Below are 27,217 nucleotides of genomic sequence, written 5' to 3'. Positions count from 1 at the left end.
GAGACATTTGCCTGACTTCATTGTGGAAAGCTGGAGAAGCTGCAAGATTATTTCTGACATTTGTGTGTTGCATCATCCATTAGTAAGAATATATGTTGAAAGTAAGTGTTGAGATTTTCCTTAAACATTGTATAGATTCCAGCACTTGCACTAATTTTTACCAAAAGGTTATTGAACAGTACAAATACAATTTCGTTCTTCACTTGAGCAAGTCTCATATGTTTGCTCATCCTCTCCCCGCAAGTACTGGGGATTGACTCTAGAGCTACAAACATAGAGTTATGCAAGTGAATGCCCCTGTGACCTACATCCCCAGCCTTTTTTTACAGTTTGAGATACCATCCTTGAACTTGGTCTATCTGACAGGCCTTGAACTTGGTGATCCTCCTGCATCAGACTCCTGAATAGTTAGGATTATGTCCTTATGCTACCCAGCCTGGCATCTTTGCTCTCTGCTTGTGTCTACCTTGTATTCAATTAAAATCGATTTTAGTAGCACAGCCAGAGTGGTGTCCTGTAGACCAGGCTGGACTGGAACTCAACAGAAATCCATTTGCTTCTGCCTCCCAAATGTTGAAGTGAAAGGCCATCATTCATCTGAGTCTTCTCCCTGCCCCTCTCCTGAGGCTTTTTCAAAGCTAATTTTTATTCAAAGTATAAGTAAGGGAGAAAGCAGACTCCTTGCAACAAGAAGGGATCCAGAGCCAGAATCCCTCTCGAATCTTATATCAGTGGTTTATTTACTAATGACCCAGTATCTTCATTTCACTATTAGTGTTTCTTAAACTTGTTTTCTTTTTTCTTTTTCTTTTCTTTTTTTTTTTTTTTAAAGCAGCCAGTTGGTGGTGGTGCATGTCTTTAATCCCAATATTTGGGAGGCAGAGGCTGGTGGATTTCTGATGAGTTTGAAGCCGTCTTGGTCTACAGAGTGTGTTCCAGGGCAGCCAAGACTACATTGAGAAACCCTGTCTCAAAAAAAAAACAAAAAGGACAGAGATGTTTTAGGGGTTAAATGTTCCTAGATAGAATATAGGATACAATGCCACAGAACTTGAGGAAACCAGTTTGTTTAATTTGGATGTCTATATGCTTTTATAATTCTCCCCCTCACCCCACAAGACTTTGTTCTCATCAGTAATTCAGAGACATTTTAAATCCCAGTTTTCCCATATGTTAGCCCTATAAGACATAAGAGAAGCATGCAATCTTAACTGCTTTGCCTGCGTGTGTCTCAGTGTACCTACCATCACCAGCTGTAGAGGCTAGACAAGAGCGTGAGACAGTTGTGAGCCACATGTGGGTGCTGGGAACTGAACTTGGTCCTCTGCAAGAGCAGCAGGTGCTCCTGACTGCTGAGCCTGCTCTCCAGCCCCCCAGCCTACACTTTAATATCAGCATTTCTTTTCACCATTCACAATATTCTGGGCCTATCAGACGTAAAGAAAAACACCCTGCCAAGCAGCATGTTAGTTACTGGTTTTGTGTGGGTGTGTGGAGGCCAGAAGCCAGCCTTGGAGATCACGCCTCAGGAGCTGTAACCTAATTTGTTTTCTTTTTAAAGATTAACTTGCCAAGTTGGTTAGCCTGGCTTGCCCTCGAGTCCCAGGGATTCACCTGTTTCCTCTGCAGTGGAATCACATCCCACTATGCTTATTTTTTTTAGTGTGGTTTCTCAGAAATAAACCTGGGTCCTCATACTTACATGACAAGCACTTCACCAACTGAGCTAGGTCTATCTCCTGATTATTCATTCATTCATTCATTTATTTATTGTTTTGTTTTTGAGGCAGGGTTTCTCCGTGTAGTTTTGGCACCTGTCCTAGATCTCACTCTGTTGACCAGTCTGGCCTCGAACTGAAGAGATCATTGCCATTAACTGAGGTAGTTAAGATTGTCGGAAGACATCTAAATCAGTCATTTATTCTAAAACAATCATTGAACCCATTTTGTGTACTTTCACTGGGTACATTGTTTTCCCAGTAAGATAATTGGAGAGTGTAGAGAAACCGTAGAGGAATTTCCAGTGTAATTATTTTTAGAAATTTATTTATTTTTATTTTATGTGCATTGGTGTTTTACCTGCATGTTTGTGTGTGTTGGACCCACCGCCCCAAGTGCTGGGATTAAAGGCGTGTGCCACCACTGTCCGGCCTTTTTTTATGTAAGTGGGATGACACACTTGATAAAATCCATCACTGTTCCCTCATGCTGCTTTTGCACATTTATTCCTCTATCCCTGGTAAGCCCTCATTCCAGTCCATTGTATCTGTCTCCTGATTATTCAGTATTCAATTATTCAATTCAGCTCAGAAATCCTTACAAAGACCTTTCTCCCTGAATCATAAGTCCTGGCCCTCTAACTTCCAGGGGTTCCTTTAGGCTCTTTGCACAATTGGTTGTCGATTACTCCATCTGAATTTGAAGACATTTCACTTAGATATTTGTTCACACGTGTTGTGCTTTGTTCAAAGTAAATATTTTTTCTTTTGGGTTTTTCAAGACAGGGTTTCTCTTGTGGCCTTGGCTGTCCTAACTCAGTAACATTCATTTTTGTGGGGAAAAAAGTCAATCTTGTTGGAAATTAATACAGGCAGTTTAGTATATTTTATGTAGATATTGCATACTATGCATTAATTAATTTCACACAGGGAAACTGGGGGCCCAATATTCAAGAAAATAAATTATAAATGCTTGCAAGTACTTACTATTAGCCAGGTGATGGCTGGTGACACACGCTTTTAATCCCAACACTTAAAAGGCAGAAGCAGGCAAGTATCTTATAAGTTTGAGACCAGCCTGGTCTACATAGTGAGTTCCAGGGCTGTATCAAGAGACTTTGTCTTGAAAAACAAACAAACAAAAAAGATAAAGAAGTGTTATCAGTTTAAATAAAATCTGTGGTAGTGAGATAGGGGTATTAAGAAAAAAGGCTGAACTCAGTGACTATATCTTACAATCCATCAGAGCCATGCCGTCCTATCTCACAAGGCAGAAGACCCGAAAAACTTTCTCATGGGTTGGCAGGCCATTGCCGGATCGAAAACAGTACTACCAGATCTACAAGTAAGTGATGAAGCTCTTTGGTTGGACTGCAAAAAAAAAAAAAAAAACTTTTCAGGCTAAACTGTTAAGCTTGTATTAAACTGTTCTGCTCAATGCAGATTGAGGTTTGAGGGACAATAGAAATAAACTTTTAAGGAAGTTTTTGTGCGATGCAAAAAGATCTGTTGTGGCTGGTTAGTAAAATTTGAGATGCACCATAATGTCATCTACGTAAGGTGGATTCTTTGAAACATAAAAGATAAAAAGAGATGTTGGTACTGTATCCTTCCCAGCTTGTTTGTGCGTTCACGTGTAGTGTGTGTACATAGGTGTGGGGGCAAGTGTGCATGCTCACTGCAGGCCTGAAGTTGATGTTGAGTGCTTTTTTTATGTAAGTGGGATGACACACTTGATAAAATCCATCACTGTTCCCTCATGCTGCTTTTGCACATTTATCTTTTGCACATGCTGGTGCCCTTTTATCTATAGAAGTATTTTTGTTCTTTAAGAATTTCTTACATACTGTGTGTTTTGAACACTCATCATCCTCTCCCCACTCCTCCCGTCACCACTCCATCTCAGCCCTTTCTACCCAGCTTTGAGATTTCTTCTTCTTTTTTTCTTTACCAAATAAGTGAAGTTTGTGTTGTACAGCTAGTCTTAGGAGTGGGCCTGCACTATAGGGATCACATTATCATTAAAGTCAACTGACTCTTCCTTTCCCAGCAGCTATCAAATGCCAGTAGCTTCTTAGCTACTGGTGGGATTTTTGTGCCCACCTTCTCTCCTTTACGCTAGGATTTTGTCTGGCTGGAGCTTGTAAAAAAGTCTTGTGCATTCTGTCACAATTGCTGGGTTTGTATGTGTGCCTGCCCTGTTGTATCTGAAAAACCTTGATGTGTTATCAGCCACCTTTGGCTCTTAGAATCTTTCTTTCTCCTCTTCCATGAAGATCCCTGCACCTTATGGAGACTTTCTTTTTTATTACTGGTGCAGGTTCTTTTTGCTGAACCCAGAACTCACCAATTCCAGCTAATCCAGCTAGTGAGTTTGCCCTGGGAATTCTGCTTCCCAAATGCTGTGTTCCAGGGGGTTGCCACACCTACCTGGCTTTTTCCAGGAGTGCTGGGAAACTGAGCCCCAGTCCTTGAGCGTGCTCATTCGGCAAATGCTTCATCCCCCAAGCCTTCTCTCCACTCCTTAGCAGTTTTGATATTATTTTTATTATTATTGGGTAGCTTTCTGGCCTCCTGAACCTTTTATTGTTCTTTGCCAATAACTGAAGTAGTTAAGATTGTAGGAAGGCATCTAAATCAGTCATTTATTCTAAAACAATTCATTGAACCCATTTTGTGTACTTTCACTGGACACATTGTTTTCCCAGTAAGATAATTGGAGAGTGTAGAGGAATTTCCAGTGTAATTATTTTTAGAAATTTATTTATTTTTATTTTATGTGCATTGGTGTTTTACCTGCATTTTTGTCTGTGAGTGTGTTGGATCCCCAAAACTGGAGTTACAGACAGTTGTGATCTGCAAGCGGTTGTTGGAAATTAAACCCGGGTCCTCTGGAAGAGCAGCCAGTGCTCGTAACCACTAAGCCATCTCTCCAGCCCTTAAGGATGTTTTTAAGCTTAAACCTCAGTGGTTATGGGCACTGGCTGATATTTCAGAGGACTCGTGTTTGATTTTCTCATTTACTTGGTAACTGGCTTACAACTCTCAGGGGATCCAGTGCCCTCTTCTGGCCTCCTTGGGCACTGCACATACTTGTATTGGCACAGGCAACACCCACACACGGAATATAAATTAAATCTCAAAAGAGATAGTTGGACAAGCATATCCTTTAAAAAAGAATGTTGTCTTTTGTGCCAAGTTCTACAACACTTTTTCCATTTTGATGATCATGTTTCTTTGTTGCTTTCTAGAGAAATGTGTATAAAAATCAATGATTGTTCCCCTGAGATTCGCATCAAGGTTGGACAGTTTGTGTTGATTAAAGGCGATGATAATACAAAACCCTATGTTGCTAAACTGATTGAATTATTTGAAGATGGTGAGTTTGGGCCTGAAATGGGAGCCTTCTCTTACTGGGCACGATTGCAAAGTATGCAAGAGGTGGGAGGCTGCTGAGTTCTCTATTCACAGGCACTTCCAGAGCAGCATGGACTGTGAGGTGGATCACATAAGTATTAGCTGTTCCTTTCCCCATCTAGACTTCATAGACTCAGCAGTGTAGTGTTGGGTAAAATGGAATGAGAGGGCTCAAGAATTTAGCCTTCCCGTTATTTTTTCTCTATTCACAGGCACTTCCAGAGCAGCATGGACTGTGAGGTGGATCACATAAGTATTAGCTGTTCCTTTCCCCATCTAGACTTCATAGACTCAGCAGTGTAGTGTTGGGTAAAATGGAATGAGAGGGCTCAAGAATTTAGCCTTCCCGTTATTTTTAGGGGTAAGAATGAAAGTCAAGTGCAGGATTTGGGGACAGGGAGTTTAGGAAGACGGAAGGAAAATTGGTGATTTGCACTGCTAGGGGTGTTGGTTTTGTTTTGTTTGTTTTATTCTTTTGCTCTTTTCTGTTTGGGGGCCTGCCACCCAGCTCCCCAATAAATACACACACACAGACTTAGTCTTACTTATGAATGCCTAGCCTTAGCTTGGCTTGTTTCTAGAATTATCTGGTCTGCCTTTTGCCTCTGGGCTTTTATCTTTCGCTAGTCTTTCCCCCTTCTACCCCCAAAACAGAGTTTTTCTGTGTAATAGTTCTAGCTGTCCTGGAGCTCTTTGTAGATCAGGCTGGTCTTGAACTCATAGATCTGCCTGACTCTGCCTCCCAACCACTGCCTGGCATATCTTTCTCTATTCTATATCCCTTTCTTTACTTCTTATTCTGTGGCTTGCTGTGTAGCTGGGTGGCTGGCCCCTTATGTCCTCTCTCCTTTTCTTGTTCCCTGATCTTCTCTTCTCAGATTTCTCCTGTTTATTCTCTCTGCCTGCCAGCCCTTCCTATCCTTTCTTCTGCCTTGCTATTGGCCGTTCAGCTTTTTATTAGGCCAATCAGGTGTTTTAGACAGGCACAGTAACACAGCTTTACAGAGTTAAACAAATGCAACATAAAAGAATGCAACACATCTTTGCATCATTAAACAAATATTCCACAGCATAAACGAATGTAACACATCTTAAAATAATAAAGTGTGTATTTGTGAAGTGGAGTCATTTTTCTGCTGATTGGTCCTTTGATCATTGTCAAATTATATAAGATTCTTGAAACTTGGTTTCTTGGCCTATAAAGGGGATAGGTATAGTACCTGTTTTTTAGAATTATGGAGAGTAAATATTTATATTGTGTAGTGTTTGGCATGTAGGCTGTATTCAGTAATGCATTGTATTGTTTCCCTTCCTATTTTATTCTCCCCTTTCCACCTGATCCTCTTAGGATCTACACTTCCTTCCAAGAAATGTGCTCGAGTGCAGTGGTTTGTCCGATTCTCTGAGATCCCTATCTCTAAAAGGCATTTATTAGGCCGGCAGCCTGCAGCACAGGAGATATTCTGGTATGACTATTCTGACTGTGATAACCAAATTTATGTGGAGACCATCATTGGCCCTGTTCAGGTAGGAGTCCCTTAAATCCTGGGTTCTAAAGTACCTATACTGCATGACCTCAGAAATAGTACTGGTTCTAATTTGAATTTTTTTCTCATCTTTTCTGGCTGCTTGAGAAGCAGCCCCCCCATCCCACAGATACTGAGAGCATAGTGAATGTGGTTCTGGGCCTTTTAGAGGAAGTAACATTTGGGTTATGACCTGAAGGAAGAGCAGGAATTATTAGAAAATGTGTCTCAGTGAACAATCATATGTAGCTATGATTATGGCAGGCACAAGACATTATAAAGCTAAGTGTGCTTTGTAAAATGAGGACTTCTTGAATAACTTGGTACAAAGAGTGCCAGTGCTAAAGACAACCTTGTGTTATAGGGTTTTTGTATTCAGGAGCTGTGCTGTTGAAGTAGACAGTGTTTTGAAAACCTTGCGTGCATGCGTGTACATCTTATTTCTAGAGCTGATTTTATATCCAGAGTAGGCTTAGACTCTTCTATGTGACATCTGGCTTTGGGTGATTGGGTAATTGGTTTAACAATTGGCCAAAGAGACTGGTCTGACCTGGCTACAGTAATTTATTTTGTGGTTAAATGAATGAAGGTTGAAGCAGCAGAGCATGTGGGTTTGGAAGGTGTGCTGGTTAGCTTTCATCAACTTGATATAACGAGTCGTTATGAAATACCTCTGACAAGTTGGGCTGTAGGCAAGTCTGTGGGGGCATTTTATTGATTAATGATTGATATGGGAGGGCAGCAAGCCAGTAAACAGCATTCTTCCATGGCCTCTGCTTCAGTTCTTGTCTCCTGTTCCCTCAAGGATGGACTGTGATCAGGACTGTAAACCGTAAAGTGGAGTAAACCTTCTGGAGTTAGTTTTGGTCAGTGTTTTATCCTAGCAACAGAAAGTAACTAGAACAGAAGGGAAGGAGAGAAGAGGTATTAGGAAAATCTCCCTGTTGGGAGTAAGCAGGACTAGTACTAAAGCCAGACTCTGCTAGTGAGAATTGGCCATTTAGGGAACACTGAGTGCTCTGGAAGTGAGGCCTGATCTTAGAAGACGCTGGAAAACAGTTTAAGTCATCTTGCAGCAGTGTGGAGCTACTGCTCACTGTTGAGCGTGTTGAGAAGTTTTGGGGAGTTTGTCCTAGGTGGATAGATTGGGGGCGCAGGGGAGAAGGAATGGGATAATGTGTGATTGAACTGGGATGATAGCAGGAATGAAGAGGAGAAGCCAAGGCAGAGGATGTAGTTCATTTAGTAGACTGCCTGCCTGGTATGCATGAAGCTCTGGATTCAATCACCAGCACCAAATAAAACAGCTGTGGAGATACACATCTGTTACTCATACTCAGGAAGTAGAGTTAGGAGAATCAGAAGTTACAGGAGACCCTGTCCAAAAACAAGTAAGGCAATAAGAGGGGGGTGAAAAGCAGGAATAATTTGCTGGGTATGTTGGCACATATCTTTAATCCCAGCTCACAGGAGAAACCGATGATGGACCAGTCTGCTCTATATATGAGGACAATTGGGACTGCATAGATAGACACTGTTTCAAAATTTAAAAAAAAGAAAGAAAAAGGAATAATTTACATTTCATTGACATCTTCCTCAGACTATTCATGACGTAAAATGCTCAGTTTCTTAGTTAATGTGCTATGCAATGTCTTTCTCTTTAGTTATAAAAGGTGGCATTTCATATAAAGATGTGAGATTAAATAGGTTTCATTGCAGCTATGATGGTTTTTCTTGGCTGTATATAGTCTTCATCTTTTCTTGTTTATCTCACTTCCAAAATTCAGGTAGTGGCTTTAGCCCCAGATGAAGTGATCCCTATGGATCAGAAAAGTGAGGAGACACTGTTTGTGAAGCTATCCTGGAATAAAAAGAAGTTCGAACCACTGTCGCCAGAAGTACTTGCAACATTGAAGAAACAAGAAGATAGCCCCGAGTGCCGCAAACCTTTAGAAGCCAAGATTAAGAGAGTAAAAAGCCCTTCTTGGAACACAACAGAACAAGTGGTCAAAAGGATTGAATCAAGTCACTCTACCTCTAAATCTTGCCAGACGCCTGCTCATCCTGTCTCCCCCAGTGCTAGGAAACTGCTAGAACACAATGGTAAGTGTGGTTGTAAATTAGTTTTACTTCAATGTGCTTTTGCTCCTTTGTAATGCACCAGTCCTTCCTCCCCCAACCCCTGCTGCACAGTGATGTGTTTGCTGTCTCTATGATTGGCTTTTTCTGGGATGTCAGAAGGTTGGAATCACAGTCTGACTTTTTTTGTCTGGTTCTCTTCTCTTAGTTTCATCCATTTGAGAGTCATCCCTGTTATTACCCTATTGGTGATTTATTCCTTTTTATGCAGTGCTGTAGTGTATCAATAAACACAACTTATTTATTCCCAGTTGAAGACATCTGGCTGTTTCTAGTTTTTGATGATTATGAATAAAGCCACCCTAATTAATGATTCACACAGACACTAGATGGCTCTTCAAAAAGCCCTATCTGTACCTGTCTCATACCATGAGTATGACTGAAGTTGGCTCATCTGTACTTTAAGACTATAGGCATTCCTGCTTGCCATCTCCTCAGTTAGATCAGTGTGTCCATGAATGAGTGCCAGGGCTGAGTCTCATTCACCTTCTGTTTTTTGCTAGAACCTAACATATATCTTGCCTTTTTAATAGTTCAGCTATATCTGTCTATGATCCCTGGTTCTCATAGTCTTGTCAAGAGTAAAGCAGATCTATATGTAATGATTGTCTTCAGGAATTCCTCCTGTATCTTTGCTGATATAATCTGGGTGAAAAAAAACAACAAACAGGAAAAACGTTGGGTCTGGTGTCACTCAGTAATGTACTATAAATTTTTTCAAATACGTTGCATTGGGACTGGGTACCCTGCAGTGTTGCCTCGGGGAAAATTGATTACTGAATATTTATCTACAAAAGCTGACCTAGAAGTCAAATTTCTAGATTCTGCAGCTGTAGCTCAGTGGTAGAGCACATGCTTAGTAAGGTCCTGGGTTCAATCCCCAGGGCTGAAATATGAAAACAAACAAAAGTCATGTATGTTTCTAAATAGGAAAATCATACGTGAAGTTTAGGAAAGAAGAGGCGACTTGGCCTAGAAGAGGACAATATGGACTAATTCAAGAAAGTATGAGTAACTTCTGTTGTGTTAACATCAGTTACATCATGAGATTGGGGGTGTGTATTTCTAAGTATAACATCCCACTTTGTCCTTTATGCTTAGGCTTTCCCAGGAAGTCTAACATGAGGCTATCACAGAAGATTTTGTGTGACTCCTTGGATTCTCAAAAAAATTCTAAACGAAAAACAGCCTTCTCTGAAACAACCTCACCGCCTAAAAGATCTCAGCCTGGTGAAATCAAGACCTCTTCACCTTTGAAAACTCTAGGAAAAAATGGACAGACTCATTCCTTTTATGCCAAAGGTAGCATGATTCTGAGAGCCCAAGGTCCAGCTATGATGACCACAAAGATTAGTGTGGAGAGGGCACTCAGGCCTCTCAGGAGCAGGTTGAGTTCTTCAGTGGTGCCTACTGTGATTCTGACACCAGAGTACATTGGGAGGTAAGCAGGAGCATTGCCCCCTCTCAGAGCAACTTGAGATACTTCCTTTGATGAGAAATGAGTGTCGGAGAGGGAAACTTCCGAGCTGTGGTTGTCTGACCAGATCTCTGAGGATCTTTTCCAAATAAAGGTTTCTGAGCTTAGATTTAATAAACTGTGCTCCAAGTCTTGGACCCAGGAATCTGTATTTTGGAGTGCTCTTTTACATTAGGTATGGTGACTTATGCCTGTAATCAGGAGGCTAAAGCAGGACTAGTGTAAGTTCAAGATTATCTTGAAATGCTTTTCTCTTCAGATGTCATTTGGGAATAGTGATAGTTATTTCTGAAACTATACTGCTTCACAGTCCTGGATTTCATTTGTTGGCTCTGACTCTTTGCCACAAAATAATGATCCTTTTTTTTTTTCTTTCTTTCTTTTTTTTTTTTTTCAATTGGGTATTTTTTTGAATCTGGGATCTACTCTTAAATACAGTAAAAGAAGACAATAAATCTAGAGCAAGCTTTGTAGTTTGGTACTTGGTAATATGTATAGATAAAAAGTTGTACCTTAAAAGAGTGACAGAGTAGAAATAACATGATATTCAATATTTCTTAAATAGAAATTCCAGCACCTGGTCCATAATAGGTTGCTTAATAAATAGAGTGTGTGTGTGTGTATACTTTTGTTTGTTTTTTGTTTTTGTGTTTTCAAGACACTGTTTTTCTATGTAGCTTTGCACTTTTGCTGGAACTTACTCTGTAGCCCAGGCTGGCCTCAAACTCACAGAGATCCTCTTGCCTCTGCCTCCCGAGACAGAAATAAAAAGGAGGCAAAATCTGTTGGGAGTTTGTCCATCTTGGTCCACAATAGCAATGTGATAAGTGTGATTTAAATAATATGTTAAGAAAAACTTGGATCTCTTTGGTGAGCTTTTAGCCAAGTTTGATTAACTCTTTCCAAAGTTGCTATAAAAAGAATAGGAGCTGGTGAGAGCTCACTATCTCCAGTACCCACTGTGGATTCTTGGTGTCTTAAATGCCTTCCTCTAATCCAGATGTGACCTGTTACAGGGACACAAAGGAACAAGCAGCTCACAAAGAACCCACACGTAGTTCCCATCGTGTACGTAGAAGGAGTTCTCTCTTGACTTTGAAACGGATTAGGCAACAGATTTGGTAAGACTGCCCATGGACACGCAGAACAACCTTGCTCCCATCTGTGGTAGCATTTGTCCCTTAGTGCCCCTTCTATATGAATGGCCAGTCATTGATACCTTTTCACCTAGCATCTTGTACAAGTGTCATAGTTTGAAAGGGACAAGAAATGCTGGCCTGGCCTTCTGGTTCCTTGGCCCCATCACTCTTGTTTCCAGCAAGTCTGGGAGTATGGGATGCCTGAAAGCATTCACTTATTGATATACCTTAGTTTGAATTTGGGCTTCTGAAGCTTAAGTTGGGAAGGTGAACATTTCCAATCCTACTCCCTCATGAATAAAATAGGGAAGATATACAAGCCTTAAAGTTGTTGAGGGATTTAGTGGATGATATGTAATGCCTTCAGCAGAGTGTCTCAGGCAAGTATCCAAGAGGTGAAACATCCCATATGGCCTGGTGGTGGAAGAGACTAATGCCTCTAATGCTCACTTTTATACAGTTCTTATTAAGGCTTGAACACCAAATAATAGAAAATAATTAGTCTCCACCACTCAGGCTTCTAGATGATAAAAGTGACCAAGAAGAGGAAGAGTTCATATCCTCAACAGAGGTGTCAGACTCCAATAGTGAGGAGGAAGATGATTCTATTCCCTCCCTTCCAAAGAGAAATCCCCAGCGGCAGTCCAGGAACCGGAGGTTGGCCTCAAAGCCATCATTGCAGACCCCCTCCAAGACACCACAGAAAACTGTAAGGTTCTTTTGGGTTTGTTTTCCAGTGACATGTCCCTCCTATATGCTAAAGAATACTAATTCCAAGACCGAACAGTAACAGCTGGATTTTTAGCACAGGGCTATGATGTTAAAGTAGTGTGTTCCCTGGGGAAGCAGGCCTACATGAACTTGACTGCAAACTAATCTAGTTGAAGATGACTTCTTTTCCCTTGTGTTATATTGTTTTGCTTTTGAGACAGTGTATAACTGTATAGCCCAGGCTGGCCCCTGACTCCAAGCTCATGCTACCACATGTGACTTGCTCAAGGGCTCAAGTTCCTTTTAAGGGTCAGAGTCAAATGGCCAAGAGCACAGCCTCCTAAGGGAAGTACAAATGCTGATGAGTCCTAGTGTTTGTGTTTCCCTTGGCACTTAGAGGGGATTGAATTCCAGGCTGCACTAGATGCAGCTGAGAGATCAGGAGTACTGCTTACGTGTGGCAATGATGTGCAACAAGAAAATGGAAGGGAGTTCCTGTGGAATTATAACAGTAGTAAAGGTGTTAGGGTCCTCTCATGCAAAGGTAGGTTTGAGAATCACTAGGATTAAACAGTAGAACTCTGGCATACAGTTAGGAAATGCTTGCTTTAGAAATGGTTCTCTAATTTTCCAGATCAAGATAGAGCTGAGGCTGAAGTCTAAGAACAGGTTCTAAGGAAGGGAGTCTAGTAGATCCCATTTGAAGTAAAGGCCATATTTACTTGGATTTCCTCAAATACACGTGCAAAAAGCTCACTGTTCTGATTGTTCACATCCCCTAGGTTCCACCAGAAAGAAGGGATGTGTGGTCCTGTGAACATAATTAAGAACACTCCTACAGATCCTATGTTTTCTCCCCAGTTAATAGATAAAAGACCTTTTTCAACAGTCAGTCTGCATATTCTTGGCCAAGGAAAAGGTGGAAAGTTGTCTATCACTCCATACCAGGAAGAGAAGTGAGTGAGAGAAAGCATTGGTCTGCCCCATAGAGTAACTGTCAAGAAAGAGTAAGCCTCTGGGGCTGGAGTGATGGCTTAGTAGTTAAGAGCATTTGCTCTTCCAATGGATCTGAATTGGATTCCCAGCACTCACATGGCAACTCATGACTGCCTAATTACATTATAGGCAAACCGAATGTCCTCTTCTGGCCTCTTTGAGCATCAGACGTGCACATCATGTGCAGACATACATGCATACAGAACACTCATGCACATGAAATAAAGTTTAAAGAAAAAAAGAAGAATGGCCCTGTGAGTGGGGGCAGAGACCCAGGGATTTAGAATAAAAAAACTTGTGGTCAGGTCCCACCCCCAAGTACTAGATTATGGGTTGAGGAATTCCTGAGTCAAAGCTTGACCATATTTTCAAATAAAGATCTCAGGAATTACATACAACCTATGGTTCTTCTTCTTGAGCAGAGTAGCTTCAGTTTCCTAATAATTTTTTTAGTTTTTGAAATACTTAATGAAAGGCCAGAGATACAGCTCAGTGGCAGAGCACCTGCATAATATGTATGAAGCCCTGGGATTTTTGTTTGTTTTTGAGACTTGGCCTGTATCTGTCTCCCAGGTGCTCGGATTGACATGTGCCACCATGCCTGGCTGAATTTATTTATTTACTTACTTACTTTTTTCTCAGATTAACTGTATTCAAATCCCAATCCCATGTTTGGGATCATGTTTGGACCATGAACAAAATGTTTGATGTGAGGGGGTGGGATGATCATCCTTTCACCAGTTCAATTTTCTGTGTCCTGGATGGTTGTTTGTTTTGTTTTATTACAACTTATATTCTCTTTGACTATAGCCTAATCCTCGAACATCTCATCACGCCACTCCTCAGATTCGAGGAAGGAACCTCGCTGTCCAGGAACCGGCTAGCGTGCTTGAAGAGGCTCGGCTGAGGTGATGCTGCTCATAGTCCTGCTTGGGTAGATAGGAGTGATAGGGCCTCTTTCTTCACATGAATTGGAGGTTGGTTGGGCCAGTACTGTGCAGTCAGTGATACATACTGGTGGAAGACAGTAAAACAAGTACTTACAGAAGCCTTCAACAGCCAATGCCTGGGCTAATGCACATGGAAGGAGATGCCTCCCAGGCTGCTGCTGTCATCTTGGTGTTTCTGAGGGTGGTGCCTCTTAGCTACAGGGTCCTAAAGTAGGAATTCTTTTAAAATGCAGGATCAGATTAAGGTTTTTGGAAACTAATAGGTTTCAGTCTACCCAAGTGGTTTTGTTTTGTTGGAGAAAAGGGAGGTTAGGTGAGGCAACATGGAGAGAGATGAGAAGTAAGAATTTCCTTTTATTCATAATAGTTCCTGTATAGAAATAATAGTGCCTTTTCCATTCTGTTGGGTAGATGGTGAAGACTTCTAAAGCCTTCCTTTTCTTCTGTCTACCACCAACTGCAGGCTGCATGTTTCTGCTGTACCTGACTCTCTTCCCTGTCGAGAACAGGAATTCCAAGACGTCTACAACTTTGTGGAAAGCAAACTTCTTGATGGGACTGGAGGGTGAGTAATGTGGAGTAGACAGGTAGTTTGAGGAAGAGTTGCTCATACAGGGTCAACAGGGTAAGCAGAACCTCTGCTAAGCCTAGAAGAGTGGATTTCTGCCTTTCAGAACTAATGAGACCGCTGGGGCTGCTCAGTTGATCAAAGGCACTGGGTTTGGTCCCCGGTACTAGATAAACTGGACATGGTGGTGAGGTAGAGGCAGGAGGACCAGGAGTTCAAGGTCATCTTTGGCTACATAGTGAGTTTGAAGCTAGCTTGAGCTATGTGAGGTTTGTCTCAATTTAAAAAGGAGCGGGTGACCTTTGAGTAATCAGTTTGCGTGCATTTGCTTTGACTGTAGAATAAATGTCTAAACAGGTCCAACTCTGACCAGTTTCCTAGGGTAGTCTTCACAGTTCCTACTTTCTTTCTTTTTTTTTTTTTTTTTAAAGATTTATTTATTTAGTATACAATGTTCTGCCTGCATGTCTGTCTGTCTGCAGGCCAGAAGAGGGCACCAGATCTCATTACAGATGGTTGTGAGCCACCATGTGGTTGCTGGGAATTGAACTCAGGACCTCTGGAAGAGCAGTCACTGCTCTTAACCTCTGAGCCATCTCTCCAGCCCCAGTTCCTACTTTCGTATCCCAGGGGTCTTGGCCTTTCTTAGTATGATGTGGATGGCATGGCCCCAGGCTGAGAGTATTATTTTCTTGCTCTAGGTGTATGTACATTTCTGGGGTTCCTGGGACAGGGAAGACGGCCACCGTACACGAGGTCATACGCTGTCTGCAGCAGGCAGCCCAAACAAATGATGTTCCTCCCTTTGAATATGTTGAGGTCAATGGCATGAAGCTGACAGAGCCTCACCAAGTCTATGTGCAGATTTTACAGGTAGGCTAAGTTGTTGGGGGTTTCTGGGAAACAGTTCTTTAGAAGCACAGGGAGAAAGAAGGCTTACTTCATTTTATTTTCATTTTACACATTTATGCAGAGGTGACAAGGGTGAGAGGCAGAATTTCTTAGACTCAAAAACCATGCTAGGAGCTGTATGTTGACTGATTACATGGCAGCAGCCTAGCTCACGAATGACGTGGGAGTGTCCTGGAATAGGGTCTAAGCATTGTTCTTTCATTAGCTGTTACCCTGGAACAGGTAATATCCCTCTTGGGGAAGGGACTAGAGTAGAGGAAACGGAGCTTCTTCCTTTTATAGGCGGCACTCACTTTAAGGTCAGTGGAGTGGAATCATCAGCATTTACTACAGCAGCTGCTTTCCCCCCATGCAGAAGCTGACGGGCCAGAAGGCAACAGCTAACCATGCAGCAGAACTGCTGGCAAAGCGATTCTGCAGCCCAGGATGCTCGCAGGAAACCACGGTGCTGCTTGTGGATGAGGTAAGAAGCCCTGGAGGACAAGAGAAGGGGTGGCCACACATCTTTGCTGTCCCTGGAGCAGATGGTGGGTAGGCAGAAGTGCTGCTTCCTGCACCTACTTGACCTACCAAGCTTGTCCATTGATTGGAGGATGGAATGTGGGCAGTACATGCACTAACTCAGTGGAGTCGGCTGTCACTTAGGTGCCCTGGCTTAGTCTCTGAGTGACACTGTATGTATGTCTCCTTCTTGGGCAGCTCGACCTTCTTTGGACTCACAAACAAGATGTCATGTACAACCTCTTTGATTGGCCTACTCACAAGGGAGCCCGGCTGGTGGTCCTGGCCATTGCCAACACCATGGACCTGCCAGAGAGGATCATGATGAACCGCGTGTCTAGCCGACTGGTAAGACCAGGTCTTTCTGTAAAAATGAAAATATAGAAGACCAGGAAATATGATTTCTGCCATAATTGTAATTTTTATGATGGAATGAAAAAATACTACCATTTTCTACAAGTACCATACCCCATACCTTGGCATTCTGGTCCCTATGCAATTTTAAGTCACACAAAGCCATAGAGATTTAATTATTTTAAAAATATCTAAGCATGTATCACTTGCCACCTCTTTGGTACTTGGAGTAAAGCAGACAACCAGGCAGTCTCTGTCTGCCTTCTGGGGCCTTCTATTTTGGCAGGAAACGCCGCCATCAAACCGTGAAGAACATGGTGAGGGAAGGCAGGAGCTGTGCCGGGCCTTAGAGCACCTCTGTCTCCTTGAATGAGTCTAAGAGAATACAAGGTTCTCAGATAAAACAACATAGTTTGAGAACTAGTGTCCTGCAGGACGCCCCAGTCATTGCCAGTACCAGCAGCAACTGAACGGAGAAATGGGAAGAAATAAATAGATTGTTATGTGCGGCTTGAGAACTGGGCTTGGGGACCTGAGTGTTGGGGTTTTGTTTTGTTTTTTGTTTTTTTTCCCCACCCGGACAATGAAACTTGTTCTTCTCTCATCTTGGCTCTCCAGGGTCTCACCAGGATGTCCTTCCAGCCCTACTCTCACAGCCAACTGAAACAGATCCTAGTGTCCCGACTCAAGCATTTAAAGGCCTTTGAGGATGATGCCATCCAGTTGGTAGCCAGAAAGGTAAGTCACCATCAGGAAGCTCCTTGCCACAACTCCGAGCTAGTCAGTAAGTCCTTACTGAGCACCTATGTGTCCTGTGCTATGTACCCTGAATGAAGAGAACTTCAGGAAGTACTATAAAATAAATACCAAGGGCTGAGGGTGGCAGTACCTTATTATATGATTCTTGAGAAGGCCACAGGGATTATGGACTTAGGTACAAACTAACCATAATTGATTCAAGGAACGAGCTGTTTTGTGTAATTGAAGACACCATTTAGATCCATGCCAGGCATCTAGGAAGGACCAAAACCCTGAAATAATGAGGTGGACACTAAGTAAGGTCAACCCTTAGAGACTGGTCAGAGTTAGACCTGTGTATATGGAATCATCGATTCTGCAGACAAGGCTGTATGCAGGCTCTTCTCACCACAGTTGTCCCAGTCCTCAGAAGAGCCCTGAGGCTCCAGGTGGAACTGCTTTGGGGATTTTCTTGTTCTCAGTGTTTTCTTTCATTGTCTTTAGGCCTCAGCCCAAGCTCTTAAATTTACACTGTTCACCACTAGGGTGCTGTTTCACAGGGTGAGGATGGTGATAGGAAGTAGGAAGTAGTGTGGAAATATTTGGATGCAGGAGGCTAGTGAAAGGGAAACCATGATACTCATGTCTCTGTTTTGTATTAGAAGAGTGACTTTGGTCTATTCAAAACATGAACAATTGTGTATAATCCCACTGTACAGAGAGGACTGCTGTGTTTGCCTTTTGACAGTCTCAGGTACCTCTGGCTGGCTTAGTATGCTGTATAGATTAGGCTTGTCTCAAACTCAAGAGATCTGCCTGCCTGCTGGGATTAAAAGCAGGCACCACGACGCCTGGCTAAGATGACTACTTTAATGTCTTACTGTCTTATATACATATACTTACACAGTTTTCTCAGTTTATGTGCCATAATTTTGGAGGAATGGATCATTTTAGAGAGAATTGGGTGTTGTCCAATGACAGGTGAATTTCAGGTTGCAGTGAGTCCTGTGTAAGAACTGAGAAAAAGGTCTTTGTAGCCTGCAGGGATGGTGCGAATTAGAATGCAAATGATCTGGGTGGGTGAGGTCTGTAGCCTGCAGGAATGGTGAGAATTAGAATGCAAACAATCTGGGTAGGTGAGGTCTTTGTAGCCTGCAGGGATGGTGAGAGTTAGAATGATCTGGGTAGGTATGGCAGTGTTTTCCTATAAGCACTTGGGAAGGTGAGGCAGGATGATTGCAAGGTCAAGGCCAACCTGGGCTACATTGGGATATCCTGTCAAAACTAACAAGTAGGTAACAAAACATTCAAGTGTTTTTCTAAGCCAGCGCCAGAGAGAGTGGAGGGTTCTTTGAGAGTCAGGCCTGGGAACTATCAACTTCTAAGTACATGGAAAGCAATGAGGGCGCTAGAGCTGTTGGCACTGTGCAGTGGCCTGATTGGCCTGTCTCAGCACAGGGTTCCCCCAGCTGAGGTCTTCCTTCCCTCCCCCATCTTGATTTTAATTCTTTTAGGCATTGATTGGGCTGTTCTCCCAAGCTGGCTACATAGTCTGGGAGGTCTTACCTCCAAATGTTCTCTCTGGCTTTAAGTGGCTGCTTCTGGGACACACAGAATGAGAACCCAGGAATGAGAACTCTTGTGAGGTTTTTGTTGTATTTTGTTTTTCGAGAGAGGGTCTCCAGGGTCTTCCTGGCTATCCTGGAACTCGCTCTGTAGACCAGCCTGGCCTTCTGTACAACCATTCCCAGCTACCACAGAGGTCTAGGTACCCTAGAACCTGGAGTTATGGGTATTTGTGAACTACCATGTGTTCACCAACAAGTAATCTTAACCAATAATCATCTTTTCTAGCCCTTCCTTAAAAACAAAGAACAACACCAACAACAAACCTCACTTATTTCCTGAATACTAAAACTGGGGATTTCTGCCCTTTCCACTGGAGTTATTTATAATATCATGGGACAGTGGTTTGGTATGGAGTAATAGTGTTCCATATATGATATAAGGTTCCCTGGCTGTCAACTTTGGCACAAGACCATTCCCAGAACTGCCTTATCATTTAGCTAGGCCTAGATCCCATGGTTATTCACCTAGGTTCAGATGGCAAGTGGACATTAGAAATAAAGTGTTCCCTCTTGTAGGTAGCAGCCCTCTCCGGAGATGCCCGGCGCTGCCTAGACATCTGCAGGCGTGCCACCGAGATCTGCGAGCTTTCGCATCAGCATGGTGACTCTCAGGGCATGGTGACTGTGACACACTTAATGGAGGCTATAGATGAAATGTTCTCCTCATCCTACATCACCGCCATCAAGTAAGATGCTCTGCTGCCCGCACCTCTGGGGGAGGGAGGAGAGATCACAGCTTGGGCTTTGGAAATGTGCTCCTGTTTCTCAGAGTTAACTCAGTCTATCCACATTTAGCGAGAGAAAGTCCTTAGGAGCAATCAGGAAGGCAAAAACAAAACCCTTGGGTAACAGATGAGTGCTTATTAACGTTTATTAAGTATAAATACTACAGGAACAGGCTCTGTGGGGTTGTTCATACCTCTCATCCCAGCATTTTAGGATTGCCGTAAGTTTAAAACTAGCCTGGGCTGCATAATGAGTTCTAGGCTAGTCTGGGCCATACAGTGTCTCTGTCTCAAAAAAGAAAGAAACACATTTGATAGGTAGAAAGATGAGTCAGTGGTTAAAAGCACTTGCTGCTCTTACAGCTCAAAACTGACTGTAACTTCAGTTCTCGGGATCTGACACTCTCTTCTGCTCTCTGCATGTGCATGCACATACACACACAACCCTTTTTATTTGTTTGTTTGTGTAAGTTATATGAACATGAATAGTCTGGGCAGCAGTGACATGTGCCTTTAATCCCAGCACTTGGGAGGCAGAGGCAGGCAGATCTCTGAGTTTGAGACCAGCTAGGGCTACATAGAGAAATCCTGTCTCACAAAACAAAACAAAACAAGTTACATGAGCAGGAAGTAGCTGTATTTCTTACTGAAGCATACTCTACTTCCAAAATTTGGAAATGGGGCTTTTTTGGCTGGTTGGTTCGTCATTCATTCATTCATTCATTCATTCATTCATTTATTATTTGAGGTGTAGGTACAATTCCACAAGTAGTTGCTGTGTTCCCCATTTCCATAAGAACATTTTCTATGTCAGCTTAGACTTCGTCAGGTGATGCAGAAAATGTTTTCTCATGTTTTCTCACCTTGAATCCAATGGTGCAGACAGCCTCTTAGAATTCACATCTCTTGGTTTCGTTTAAGGAACTGTTCCCTCCTGGAACAGGGCTTCCTGAGAGCCATTATTGCAGAATTCCGTCGATCTGGACTAGAGGAAGCAACATTTCAACAGGTAATTGTTTGAGAACTGGTTTTTGTTGTGGTTTTTGCTTGTTCTTCTGATCCTTCTAGATATTGGTCCAGGGCACACAAGAGTTATTGGGAGGGGAAACCCCAAGAGGGTGACTGTCCCTACTGGGGTTAGAAGCAGCAGAGAACTGGGCAGAAGAACATGGGGTTAGATTGAGTTGCGGGGAGAGCTTTCTGGGGTAGCCTGGGATTGGAGAAATTAATGTGGCCTGATCTTGTGGCAAGCTTGGGGATTGGGATTCTTTCTTTTTCTTTCTCTCTCTCCCTCCCTCCCTTTTTTTCTTTTCTTTGCTTTCTTCCCTTCCCTTTCCCTTCTCCCCTCCCCTTCCCTTCTTTTTTTTTCCCTGTAGGGCAGGACCTGGCCACTCTCTAGCCTGCTGGTTAGGTCCATTAGGGAAGTCTGGGGCTGGGCCAAGCCAATAGAGATGGGGGAGGTGTGACCACAAAACAAACAAAACCCAGAAGGGACTTTTGTCGGTTCTATATTCCAAATATTGCTCAGTTGTGGGCAATACATCTTCTAAGTAAAACTGAAGCTTTGCTTTAAAACATAAATTAGGCACATGGTGACTCATACCTGTAATCTCAGCACTTGAAGATGAGGCAGGAGGATTGCCAACAGTTTGAGGCTAGATTGAACTACATTGTGAGTTCTAAACCAGCTTGAGCTACAAACTAAGACCTTGCCCCTAAAAAAGACTAGGAAAGAAAGAAAAAAAAGTAACTTGCCCAGTGTCACATACGTAAATTATAGAAAAGCAGAGCAGATGTGCTGTGTCCTGTTCTGTAGCTGGTTTTCTACTCTTGGCAGTTGCGTGAGGGCATCTACTGACGAAGCATTTGGTATCTAAGGTACCATGTGTCTGGTTTATTGTTTAGAGACTAGGTCTTATTATGTAACCTTGGGTGTCCTGGAACTCACAAAGATTTGCCTGCCTCTGCCTCCCAAGTGCTTGGACTAAAGATGAGACCACCCACCCTGCCCCAGGCACCCAGTTTTTGGAAAAGATGAATGATCAGATACAAACGCAGGAGTGTTCCTCGTGACCTTTGCTTTTCTTTTGATGTCTAGATATACAGTCAGCATGTGGCTCTGTGCAGGATGGAGGGACTGCCTTACCCTACCATGTCAGAGACCATGGCTGTGTGCTCACGCCTGGGTGCTTGCCGCCTCCTCCTGGTGGAGCCCAGCAGGAATGACCTACTCCTTCGAGTGAGGCTCAATGTGAGCCAGGATGATGTGCTGTATGCTCTGAAAGAAGAGTGAAGGGCTCCACAGAAAATGCCTTATTTATTTTTCTTCAGAACATGGAATCATAGCAAAATATATGGAATGGAAATGGTTGTTTAGACTTTGTCATTTTATGTTATTTAGTTTGCTTTCTCCAGAGTGAGTTTATGGTAACATACTATGTATTTAAAGATATATTTATATATATATATATATATATATATATATATATATATATATATATATACAGTATACTTGTATCTATCTGGGAGAATTTATATGAAATTGGCTACACTGGTTGCCTCTGGGAAATACCTGGTGGTTTGTCAGGGGTGAGAGGAAGACTTTAGTCTATGTATGCCATGATGTATTTGATTGTGAATGATGTAAAGTAAAATTGATTTTATAGAAAAGACCTGGTAGGGCTTTGTGTGCATCACAGTGACAGTGCTCCCTGTATGCAGGAGGCCCTGGGCCATTTCCCACTGCTGAATGCAAACCAGGTGCCTTGTGCCCTGCATGATGGTGCATACCTGAAATCCCAGAATCTGGGAGACTGAAGCAGGAGGATTACTACAGGTTTGATGCTAGCCTGGACTACATAGTAAATTCAAGACCAGCCTGAAAAAAAACAAGTAAGAATTGCTAGAAATAATAGGTATAAAGTTTTAAAAGGTATCCCTCCCAGAGCTAGAAAGATGCCTGAGTGGTTAAGGGGACTTGCTCTTGCAGAGAATCCAGATTCAGCTCCCAGCATCCAATGGCAGCTTACAACCATCCATAACTCCGGTTATAGGGTATCTGAAACCTTCCTCTTGTCTTCCAAGGCACCAAGCGTGCACATGGTACATATACATGTGTACATGCAGGCAAACACTCAAATCTTTAAAACGAAATTTTGTCCGCATCAATGTGTATATACCACCTGTGTGCCATCAGGAGAGGCCATCTGAAACTAATTACAGATGGTTGTGAGCAGCCACGTGGGTGCTGGGAACCAAATCTGTGTCCTCTGCTGAGCCACCTCCCCAACCACTATCAGATTATTTTTTTAATTTCCATGACTAACTAAAAAGAGGACTAAAGACGTCATTTACAGAAGAAAAATGAATGACTAACAAAATGAAGCAGTTTGAAATGGATCAGAGACATGACTCCAAAAGCTAAAATGGGAGCTCTTTCAGAGGATCTGAACTGCGTTTCTAAACTAAAGTCAGACAGCTTACAACTCTAGCTCCAGAGGATTTGACACTCGCCTGTCTTCCATGGATATCTGCATGCACATTTACAGACAAACAATACATTTGACAGCTCAGTGGTGAAGAGCATACACTGCTCTAACAGAGAATCTGAATTCCTCTTGAACCTGTTACCTGGCAGCTCACAGCTGCCTATATCTCCAGCTCCAGGGTATCTGACACCCTCTTCTCGACTCTGAGGGCATGTGCACTTGTGTGCACGTGCCTACACACAGATCCACACAAATACATTAATCAAAACATTTTTGAATTTTTAAAATCTTTAAAAATCTGGAACTTGACTAGGGAGAGGGTTCAGTGGGTGCAGTGTTCACTAGCATGAGCATGAGAACCTCACCAACACACAACAGAAGCTGGGCACAGTGGAAAGCATATGTAACTCCAGCATTGGGGGTTAGGAGACAGGTGAATCCTTGAAGACTTGGTGACCAGCTGAAACTGCTCTGGGGTCACTGAGAGTCCCTGTCTCAAAAAATAAGGAGGAAAGCAATAGAGGAAGACACCAATATGACCCTTTTGACTTCCAGTTTGCATGTATGTGTTCAGCTTATGCACAGACACGTAGGCAAGTGCACCTGAATGCACATACCTGGTAGGCAAGAAATTCTCCATAAGAAATAGCCCCAACGAGTAGCAAATGGGACTACATGAAATTAAAAAGATTTTGCACAGCAAAGTGCAAACAGCCTATAGGGTGGAAAAGAAATCTTTACCAGTTACACTTCAGTGCCTAAAATATACAAAAGGCTACAAAGATTAAAACACTATCATGGTGGTACATGTCTTTAATTCCAGCACTTCAGAGGCAGAGGCAGGGGGATTTCTGTGAGTTTGGCTAGTTTGAGCTTCATGGCGCCTGCCAGGGCTGCATGGTGTCTCCAAATTAAAACACAACAAAAACATCTGGCTCTCTTCTCAAAGGGAATAATTAAAAAATTGTTTTGGAGCCAAATATGAGTGGCGATGGCCCAAGAACACAGATTTAGGGTGTTCGAAATACCACATTCAAACACAGTCGCAGTTTTATGGAGTTTTTATAGAAACACAAGGAAAGTAAAAAAATCAGGGTATTTTTCTTTTTTTTTTTTCTTCCTCTCCAGCTCCTGTTTTTGTTTCCTATTTTTATTTCTCTGTATGTCTGTGTGAGTACATGCTACATGTGTGTAGTGCCCTCGGAGGCCAGAGAAAGTATCAGACCCCCCTAGAGCTGGAATCACAGACAATTGTGAAACCTTTTATGTGGGTGCTAGGAAATGAACTCGGGTCCTCTGAAAGAGAAGCAAGTTTTTTTAACCACTGAACCCATTTCTCCAGTTCCAAAGAAAATTTTCAAATACCTCTGATGTTACCTGATGGTATTCTTAGTTTTTGGCTTTGAAGCTAGAGATGCATTCACACATTCCAAAAGGATTTAACTGATAATAGTGGACAATATAAATGGCTAATTAGGCACCTAAGGTAGGCCAAGATAATTTGACGCCAGACCTGCAACATTTCACCTCTCCATAGTAATTGAAATTATAGTTACTAATCTGCTTTCTAGAATCTTAAATGTAGGTACAACTCTTTTTGGTAGCCTCCTTTAACAGAAGTTTCTAAAATAACTATAATAGAACTGCCACATGACCCAACTCCTGGGTATACATACAAATAACTATGTCCTATCATATAAATACTTACACATGAATCATGTCTATTGTTGTTCTATTCACAATAGCAAGGAAATGTGATTGGCCTAGATGTCCATCAATGGATGCAATGTGATGCCTATATGTACACAAGGGAATTTCACTCACCTGTAAAGAAAAATGAAATTAGGAAATTAGTAGGAAAATGGATCTATAAAATATATTAGGTAAAGTGATAACACTACATGTTGTGTCGTGTGGATGCCAGCTTTTTAATATATTACATAGTAAAACTGTTATCTCACAACAACCCCCAAAAAACTCCCACACAAACAACTGACAGCAAAACAACCCATTATTGGGGAGGTGGCTCATTGAGTAGGAGAGTGGCTCTATAAGCATAAGGACAAGAGTCTAATCCTCAGAACTACTTAAAAGCTGGGCCTGTGGGGTCTGAGGAGATGGCTCGGTTAAAGACACTTGACAGCTCTCACAGAGGACCCAGGTTCAATTCCCAGAACCCACAGGGCAGCTCAACCATTTTTAACTCTGGTTCCAGGGTATCTAATGCCTTCTGGCCTCCATGGGCACTGCCCATATGTGGTACACTTACATAAATGCAGCAGAACACTCATACACATTTAAAAAAAAAATCTGGGCATGATTGCATGAGTTTGTAATCCCAGCACTGTGGGGTGAGGGATCCTAGAAGCTCACTAATCAGCAAGCCTAGCTGAAACAGCTTCCAGTTCAGTGAGAGACCTTGTCTCAAGGAAATACGGTGAAGAATGGAAAGCTGTAGAGGAAGATAGGGGGTGCTTCATGAGCATGTGATAGCCACCATATATATACAACACACACAACTCCAAATGCACTTTTCTATCACCTGAACAGGACAATAGCCTATACTACGTGTAGAGGCCTAAGAAAACAGTGTTAAGTTTATCTTTACATGTAAGTTGGCACAAAGGTGATTCTTTGCAATTATCTACTTACATTAGTTGAGAAGTTTTCGTCTACACTGGTCCCTCTGGCCATTACCAACTCTTATCCCTCCATGCTTTGTTATACACTATCTTCTGCATTATATTGAGAGTCTCATCTGAGTTCATTACGTGGTGAATACAAGGATGTAGGAGCCTGGGGTGGGCCAGAGTGAGATTCCTGAAAGAGGATTGAAAAGGAAGTATTGCAGTGGCCATGTCTTGTGTTAATTTACATACACAGGCAGGTGTCACTAGGGCTGGGAGGTAGCTTGCCTAACATGAATAAATCTCTGGGTTCTATCCCTAAAACCTCACAAGTCCCATAGGTGTAATGCTTGCACCGGGGAGGTGTAGACAGGGTCACAAGTTCAAGGTCATCCATGACTACAAATCAAACTGAAGCCCGGAATGGACTCCATGAGACTGTTTCCAAACAAACCTGTAGGAATGAACAAACATGTGTCATGCTCTGCTTTGGAAGCTAGTGATGTCAAAACGGGGCAGCAAAAATGTCTGCCTTTGTGGATGAAACTGAAATGATATTTTTGTTTTTTGTTTGTTTCATTTTGTTTTGTTTTTCGAGACAGGGTTTCTGTGTAGCCCTGGCTGTCCTGGAACTCACTATGTAGACCTGACTGGCCTGGAACTCACAGTGATCTCCTGCCTCTGCCTCCTGAGCGCTTGGATTAAAGGTATGCGCCACCACCGCCCAGCAGTAAATGTGAAATGTTGTACTAGTGAGAATTCTAATGGGTCTTAATAAAGTCAGATATCAGGGTGAAAGCTGAGAGATCAGAGAAGCAGCACAGCCAGCCACTAGAAAAACTTTTTCTTAAGATTTATTTATTATGTATACAGTATTCTGTCTTCATGTATGCCTGCAGGCCAGAAGACGGTACCAGAGCCACGATGTAGTTGCTGGGAATTCAACTCAGGACCCTTGAAGAGGAGCCAATGCTCTTAACCTCTAGAAATCCTTAGACTGAAAAGGCCTAGCTCCTGTCTCTGCCTTATCACTTCCTCTCTCTCTCTGCCCAGCCATATCACTTCCTGTTTCCTCCTCCCAAGTGCTGGGATTAAAGGTGAGTGTCACCACTGCCTGGCCTCTAGTGGCTAGCTCCGCACTCTGATCTCCAGACAAGCTTTATTTGTTAAAGCACAAACAAAACATCACCACAGTTGTGTGTCTTTGTATATACCTTAAACATTTTATTATAAAAAATGTTAAAATAACTTTAAGAGGATTAGCGCGTGTACCACCACGTGGCTATAGAACTGTTCCTTCAATCAGAACAGAAGCCTGCCTTTTCTCCATGAAGTGAGGGCTGCACATGTGGTGTGGGGATCTCGGGGTTTCATAGGACAGAAAAAAAAGGGGACTTTGGGCATGGAATGGTCCATCCGCATGCAGGTCAGTTCCATCAATCCCGATCTAGCAGGGCTCCTTATGAGTCAGAGGCGGCCCTTCAGTTTGCAGCGATCCTCCTGCCTCAGTTTACAGAGTGCTTTGGCTCCCCTAATCTGAAGTTTCGTACCGCCCTCTGGCTGCAAAGGAGCCCCATTTCCGGAGACTCCGGTTTTCAGCGCC

At 42.6% G+C, this 27,217-nt stretch overlaps 1 protein-coding gene and 1 long non-coding RNA gene across 2 annotated transcripts; one reads left to right on the top strand and one right to left on the bottom strand.

Moving 5' to 3' along the window:
• On the top strand, window positions 1-21,890 carry Orc1 (origin recognition complex subunit 1). The gene is made up of 17 exons (XM_052716793.1): window positions 1-101; window positions 2,965-3,063; window positions 4,970-5,097; window positions 6,484-6,662; window positions 8,449-8,764; window positions 9,902-10,241; window positions 11,294-11,398; window positions 11,933-12,125; window positions 13,934-14,031; window positions 14,537-14,638; window positions 15,343-15,514; window positions 15,909-16,016; window positions 16,253-16,402; window positions 17,027-17,146; window positions 19,291-19,460; window positions 20,421-20,508; window positions 21,598-21,890. Exons 2-17 carry the CDS (start codon window positions 2,969-2,971, stop codon window positions 21,790-21,792), a joined length of 2,559 nt encoding a protein of 852 aa, XP_052572753.1. The 5' UTR covers window positions 1-101; window positions 2,965-2,968; the 3' UTR covers window positions 21,793-21,890.
• Window positions 16,306-25,804, bottom strand: LOC128096795 (uncharacterized). Its single transcript, XR_008213745.1, has 4 exons — window positions 25,640-25,804; window positions 24,696-24,811; window positions 20,363-20,484; window positions 16,306-16,418 (listed from the first exon to the last, which is right to left on the bottom strand). It is a non-coding gene; the product is annotated as an uncharacterized LOC128096795 (long non-coding RNA).
• Between the last annotated feature and the right edge of the window lie 1,413 nt (window positions 25,805-27,217).

This window comes from Peromyscus californicus, unplaced genomic scaffold (assembly GCF_007827085.1).
Source record: "Peromyscus californicus insignis strain IS unplaced genomic scaffold, ASM782708v3 Scaffold_5__1_contigs__length_169319896, whole genome shotgun sequence".
NCBI lineage: Eukaryota > Metazoa > Chordata > Mammalia > Rodentia > Cricetidae > Peromyscus > Peromyscus californicus.
Note: the sequence above shows the minus strand (reverse complement) of the source record. Positions and strands in the feature narration are given on the sequence as shown.

Coding starts and splice junctions, on each gene's coding strand:
- Orc1 (XM_052716793.1), top strand. CDS start 2,969: ATGCCGTCCTATCTCACAAGGCAGAAGACCCGAAAAACTTTCTCATGG. Junction 6,663..8,448: donor CCATCATTGGCCCTGTTCAG/GTAGGAGTCCCT, acceptor TCCAAAATTCAG/GTAGTGGCTTTAGCCCCAGA. Junction 16,017..16,252: donor CGGTGCTGCTTGTGGATGAG/GTAAGAAGCCCT, acceptor CTTCTTGGGCAG/CTCGACCTTCTTTGGACTCA.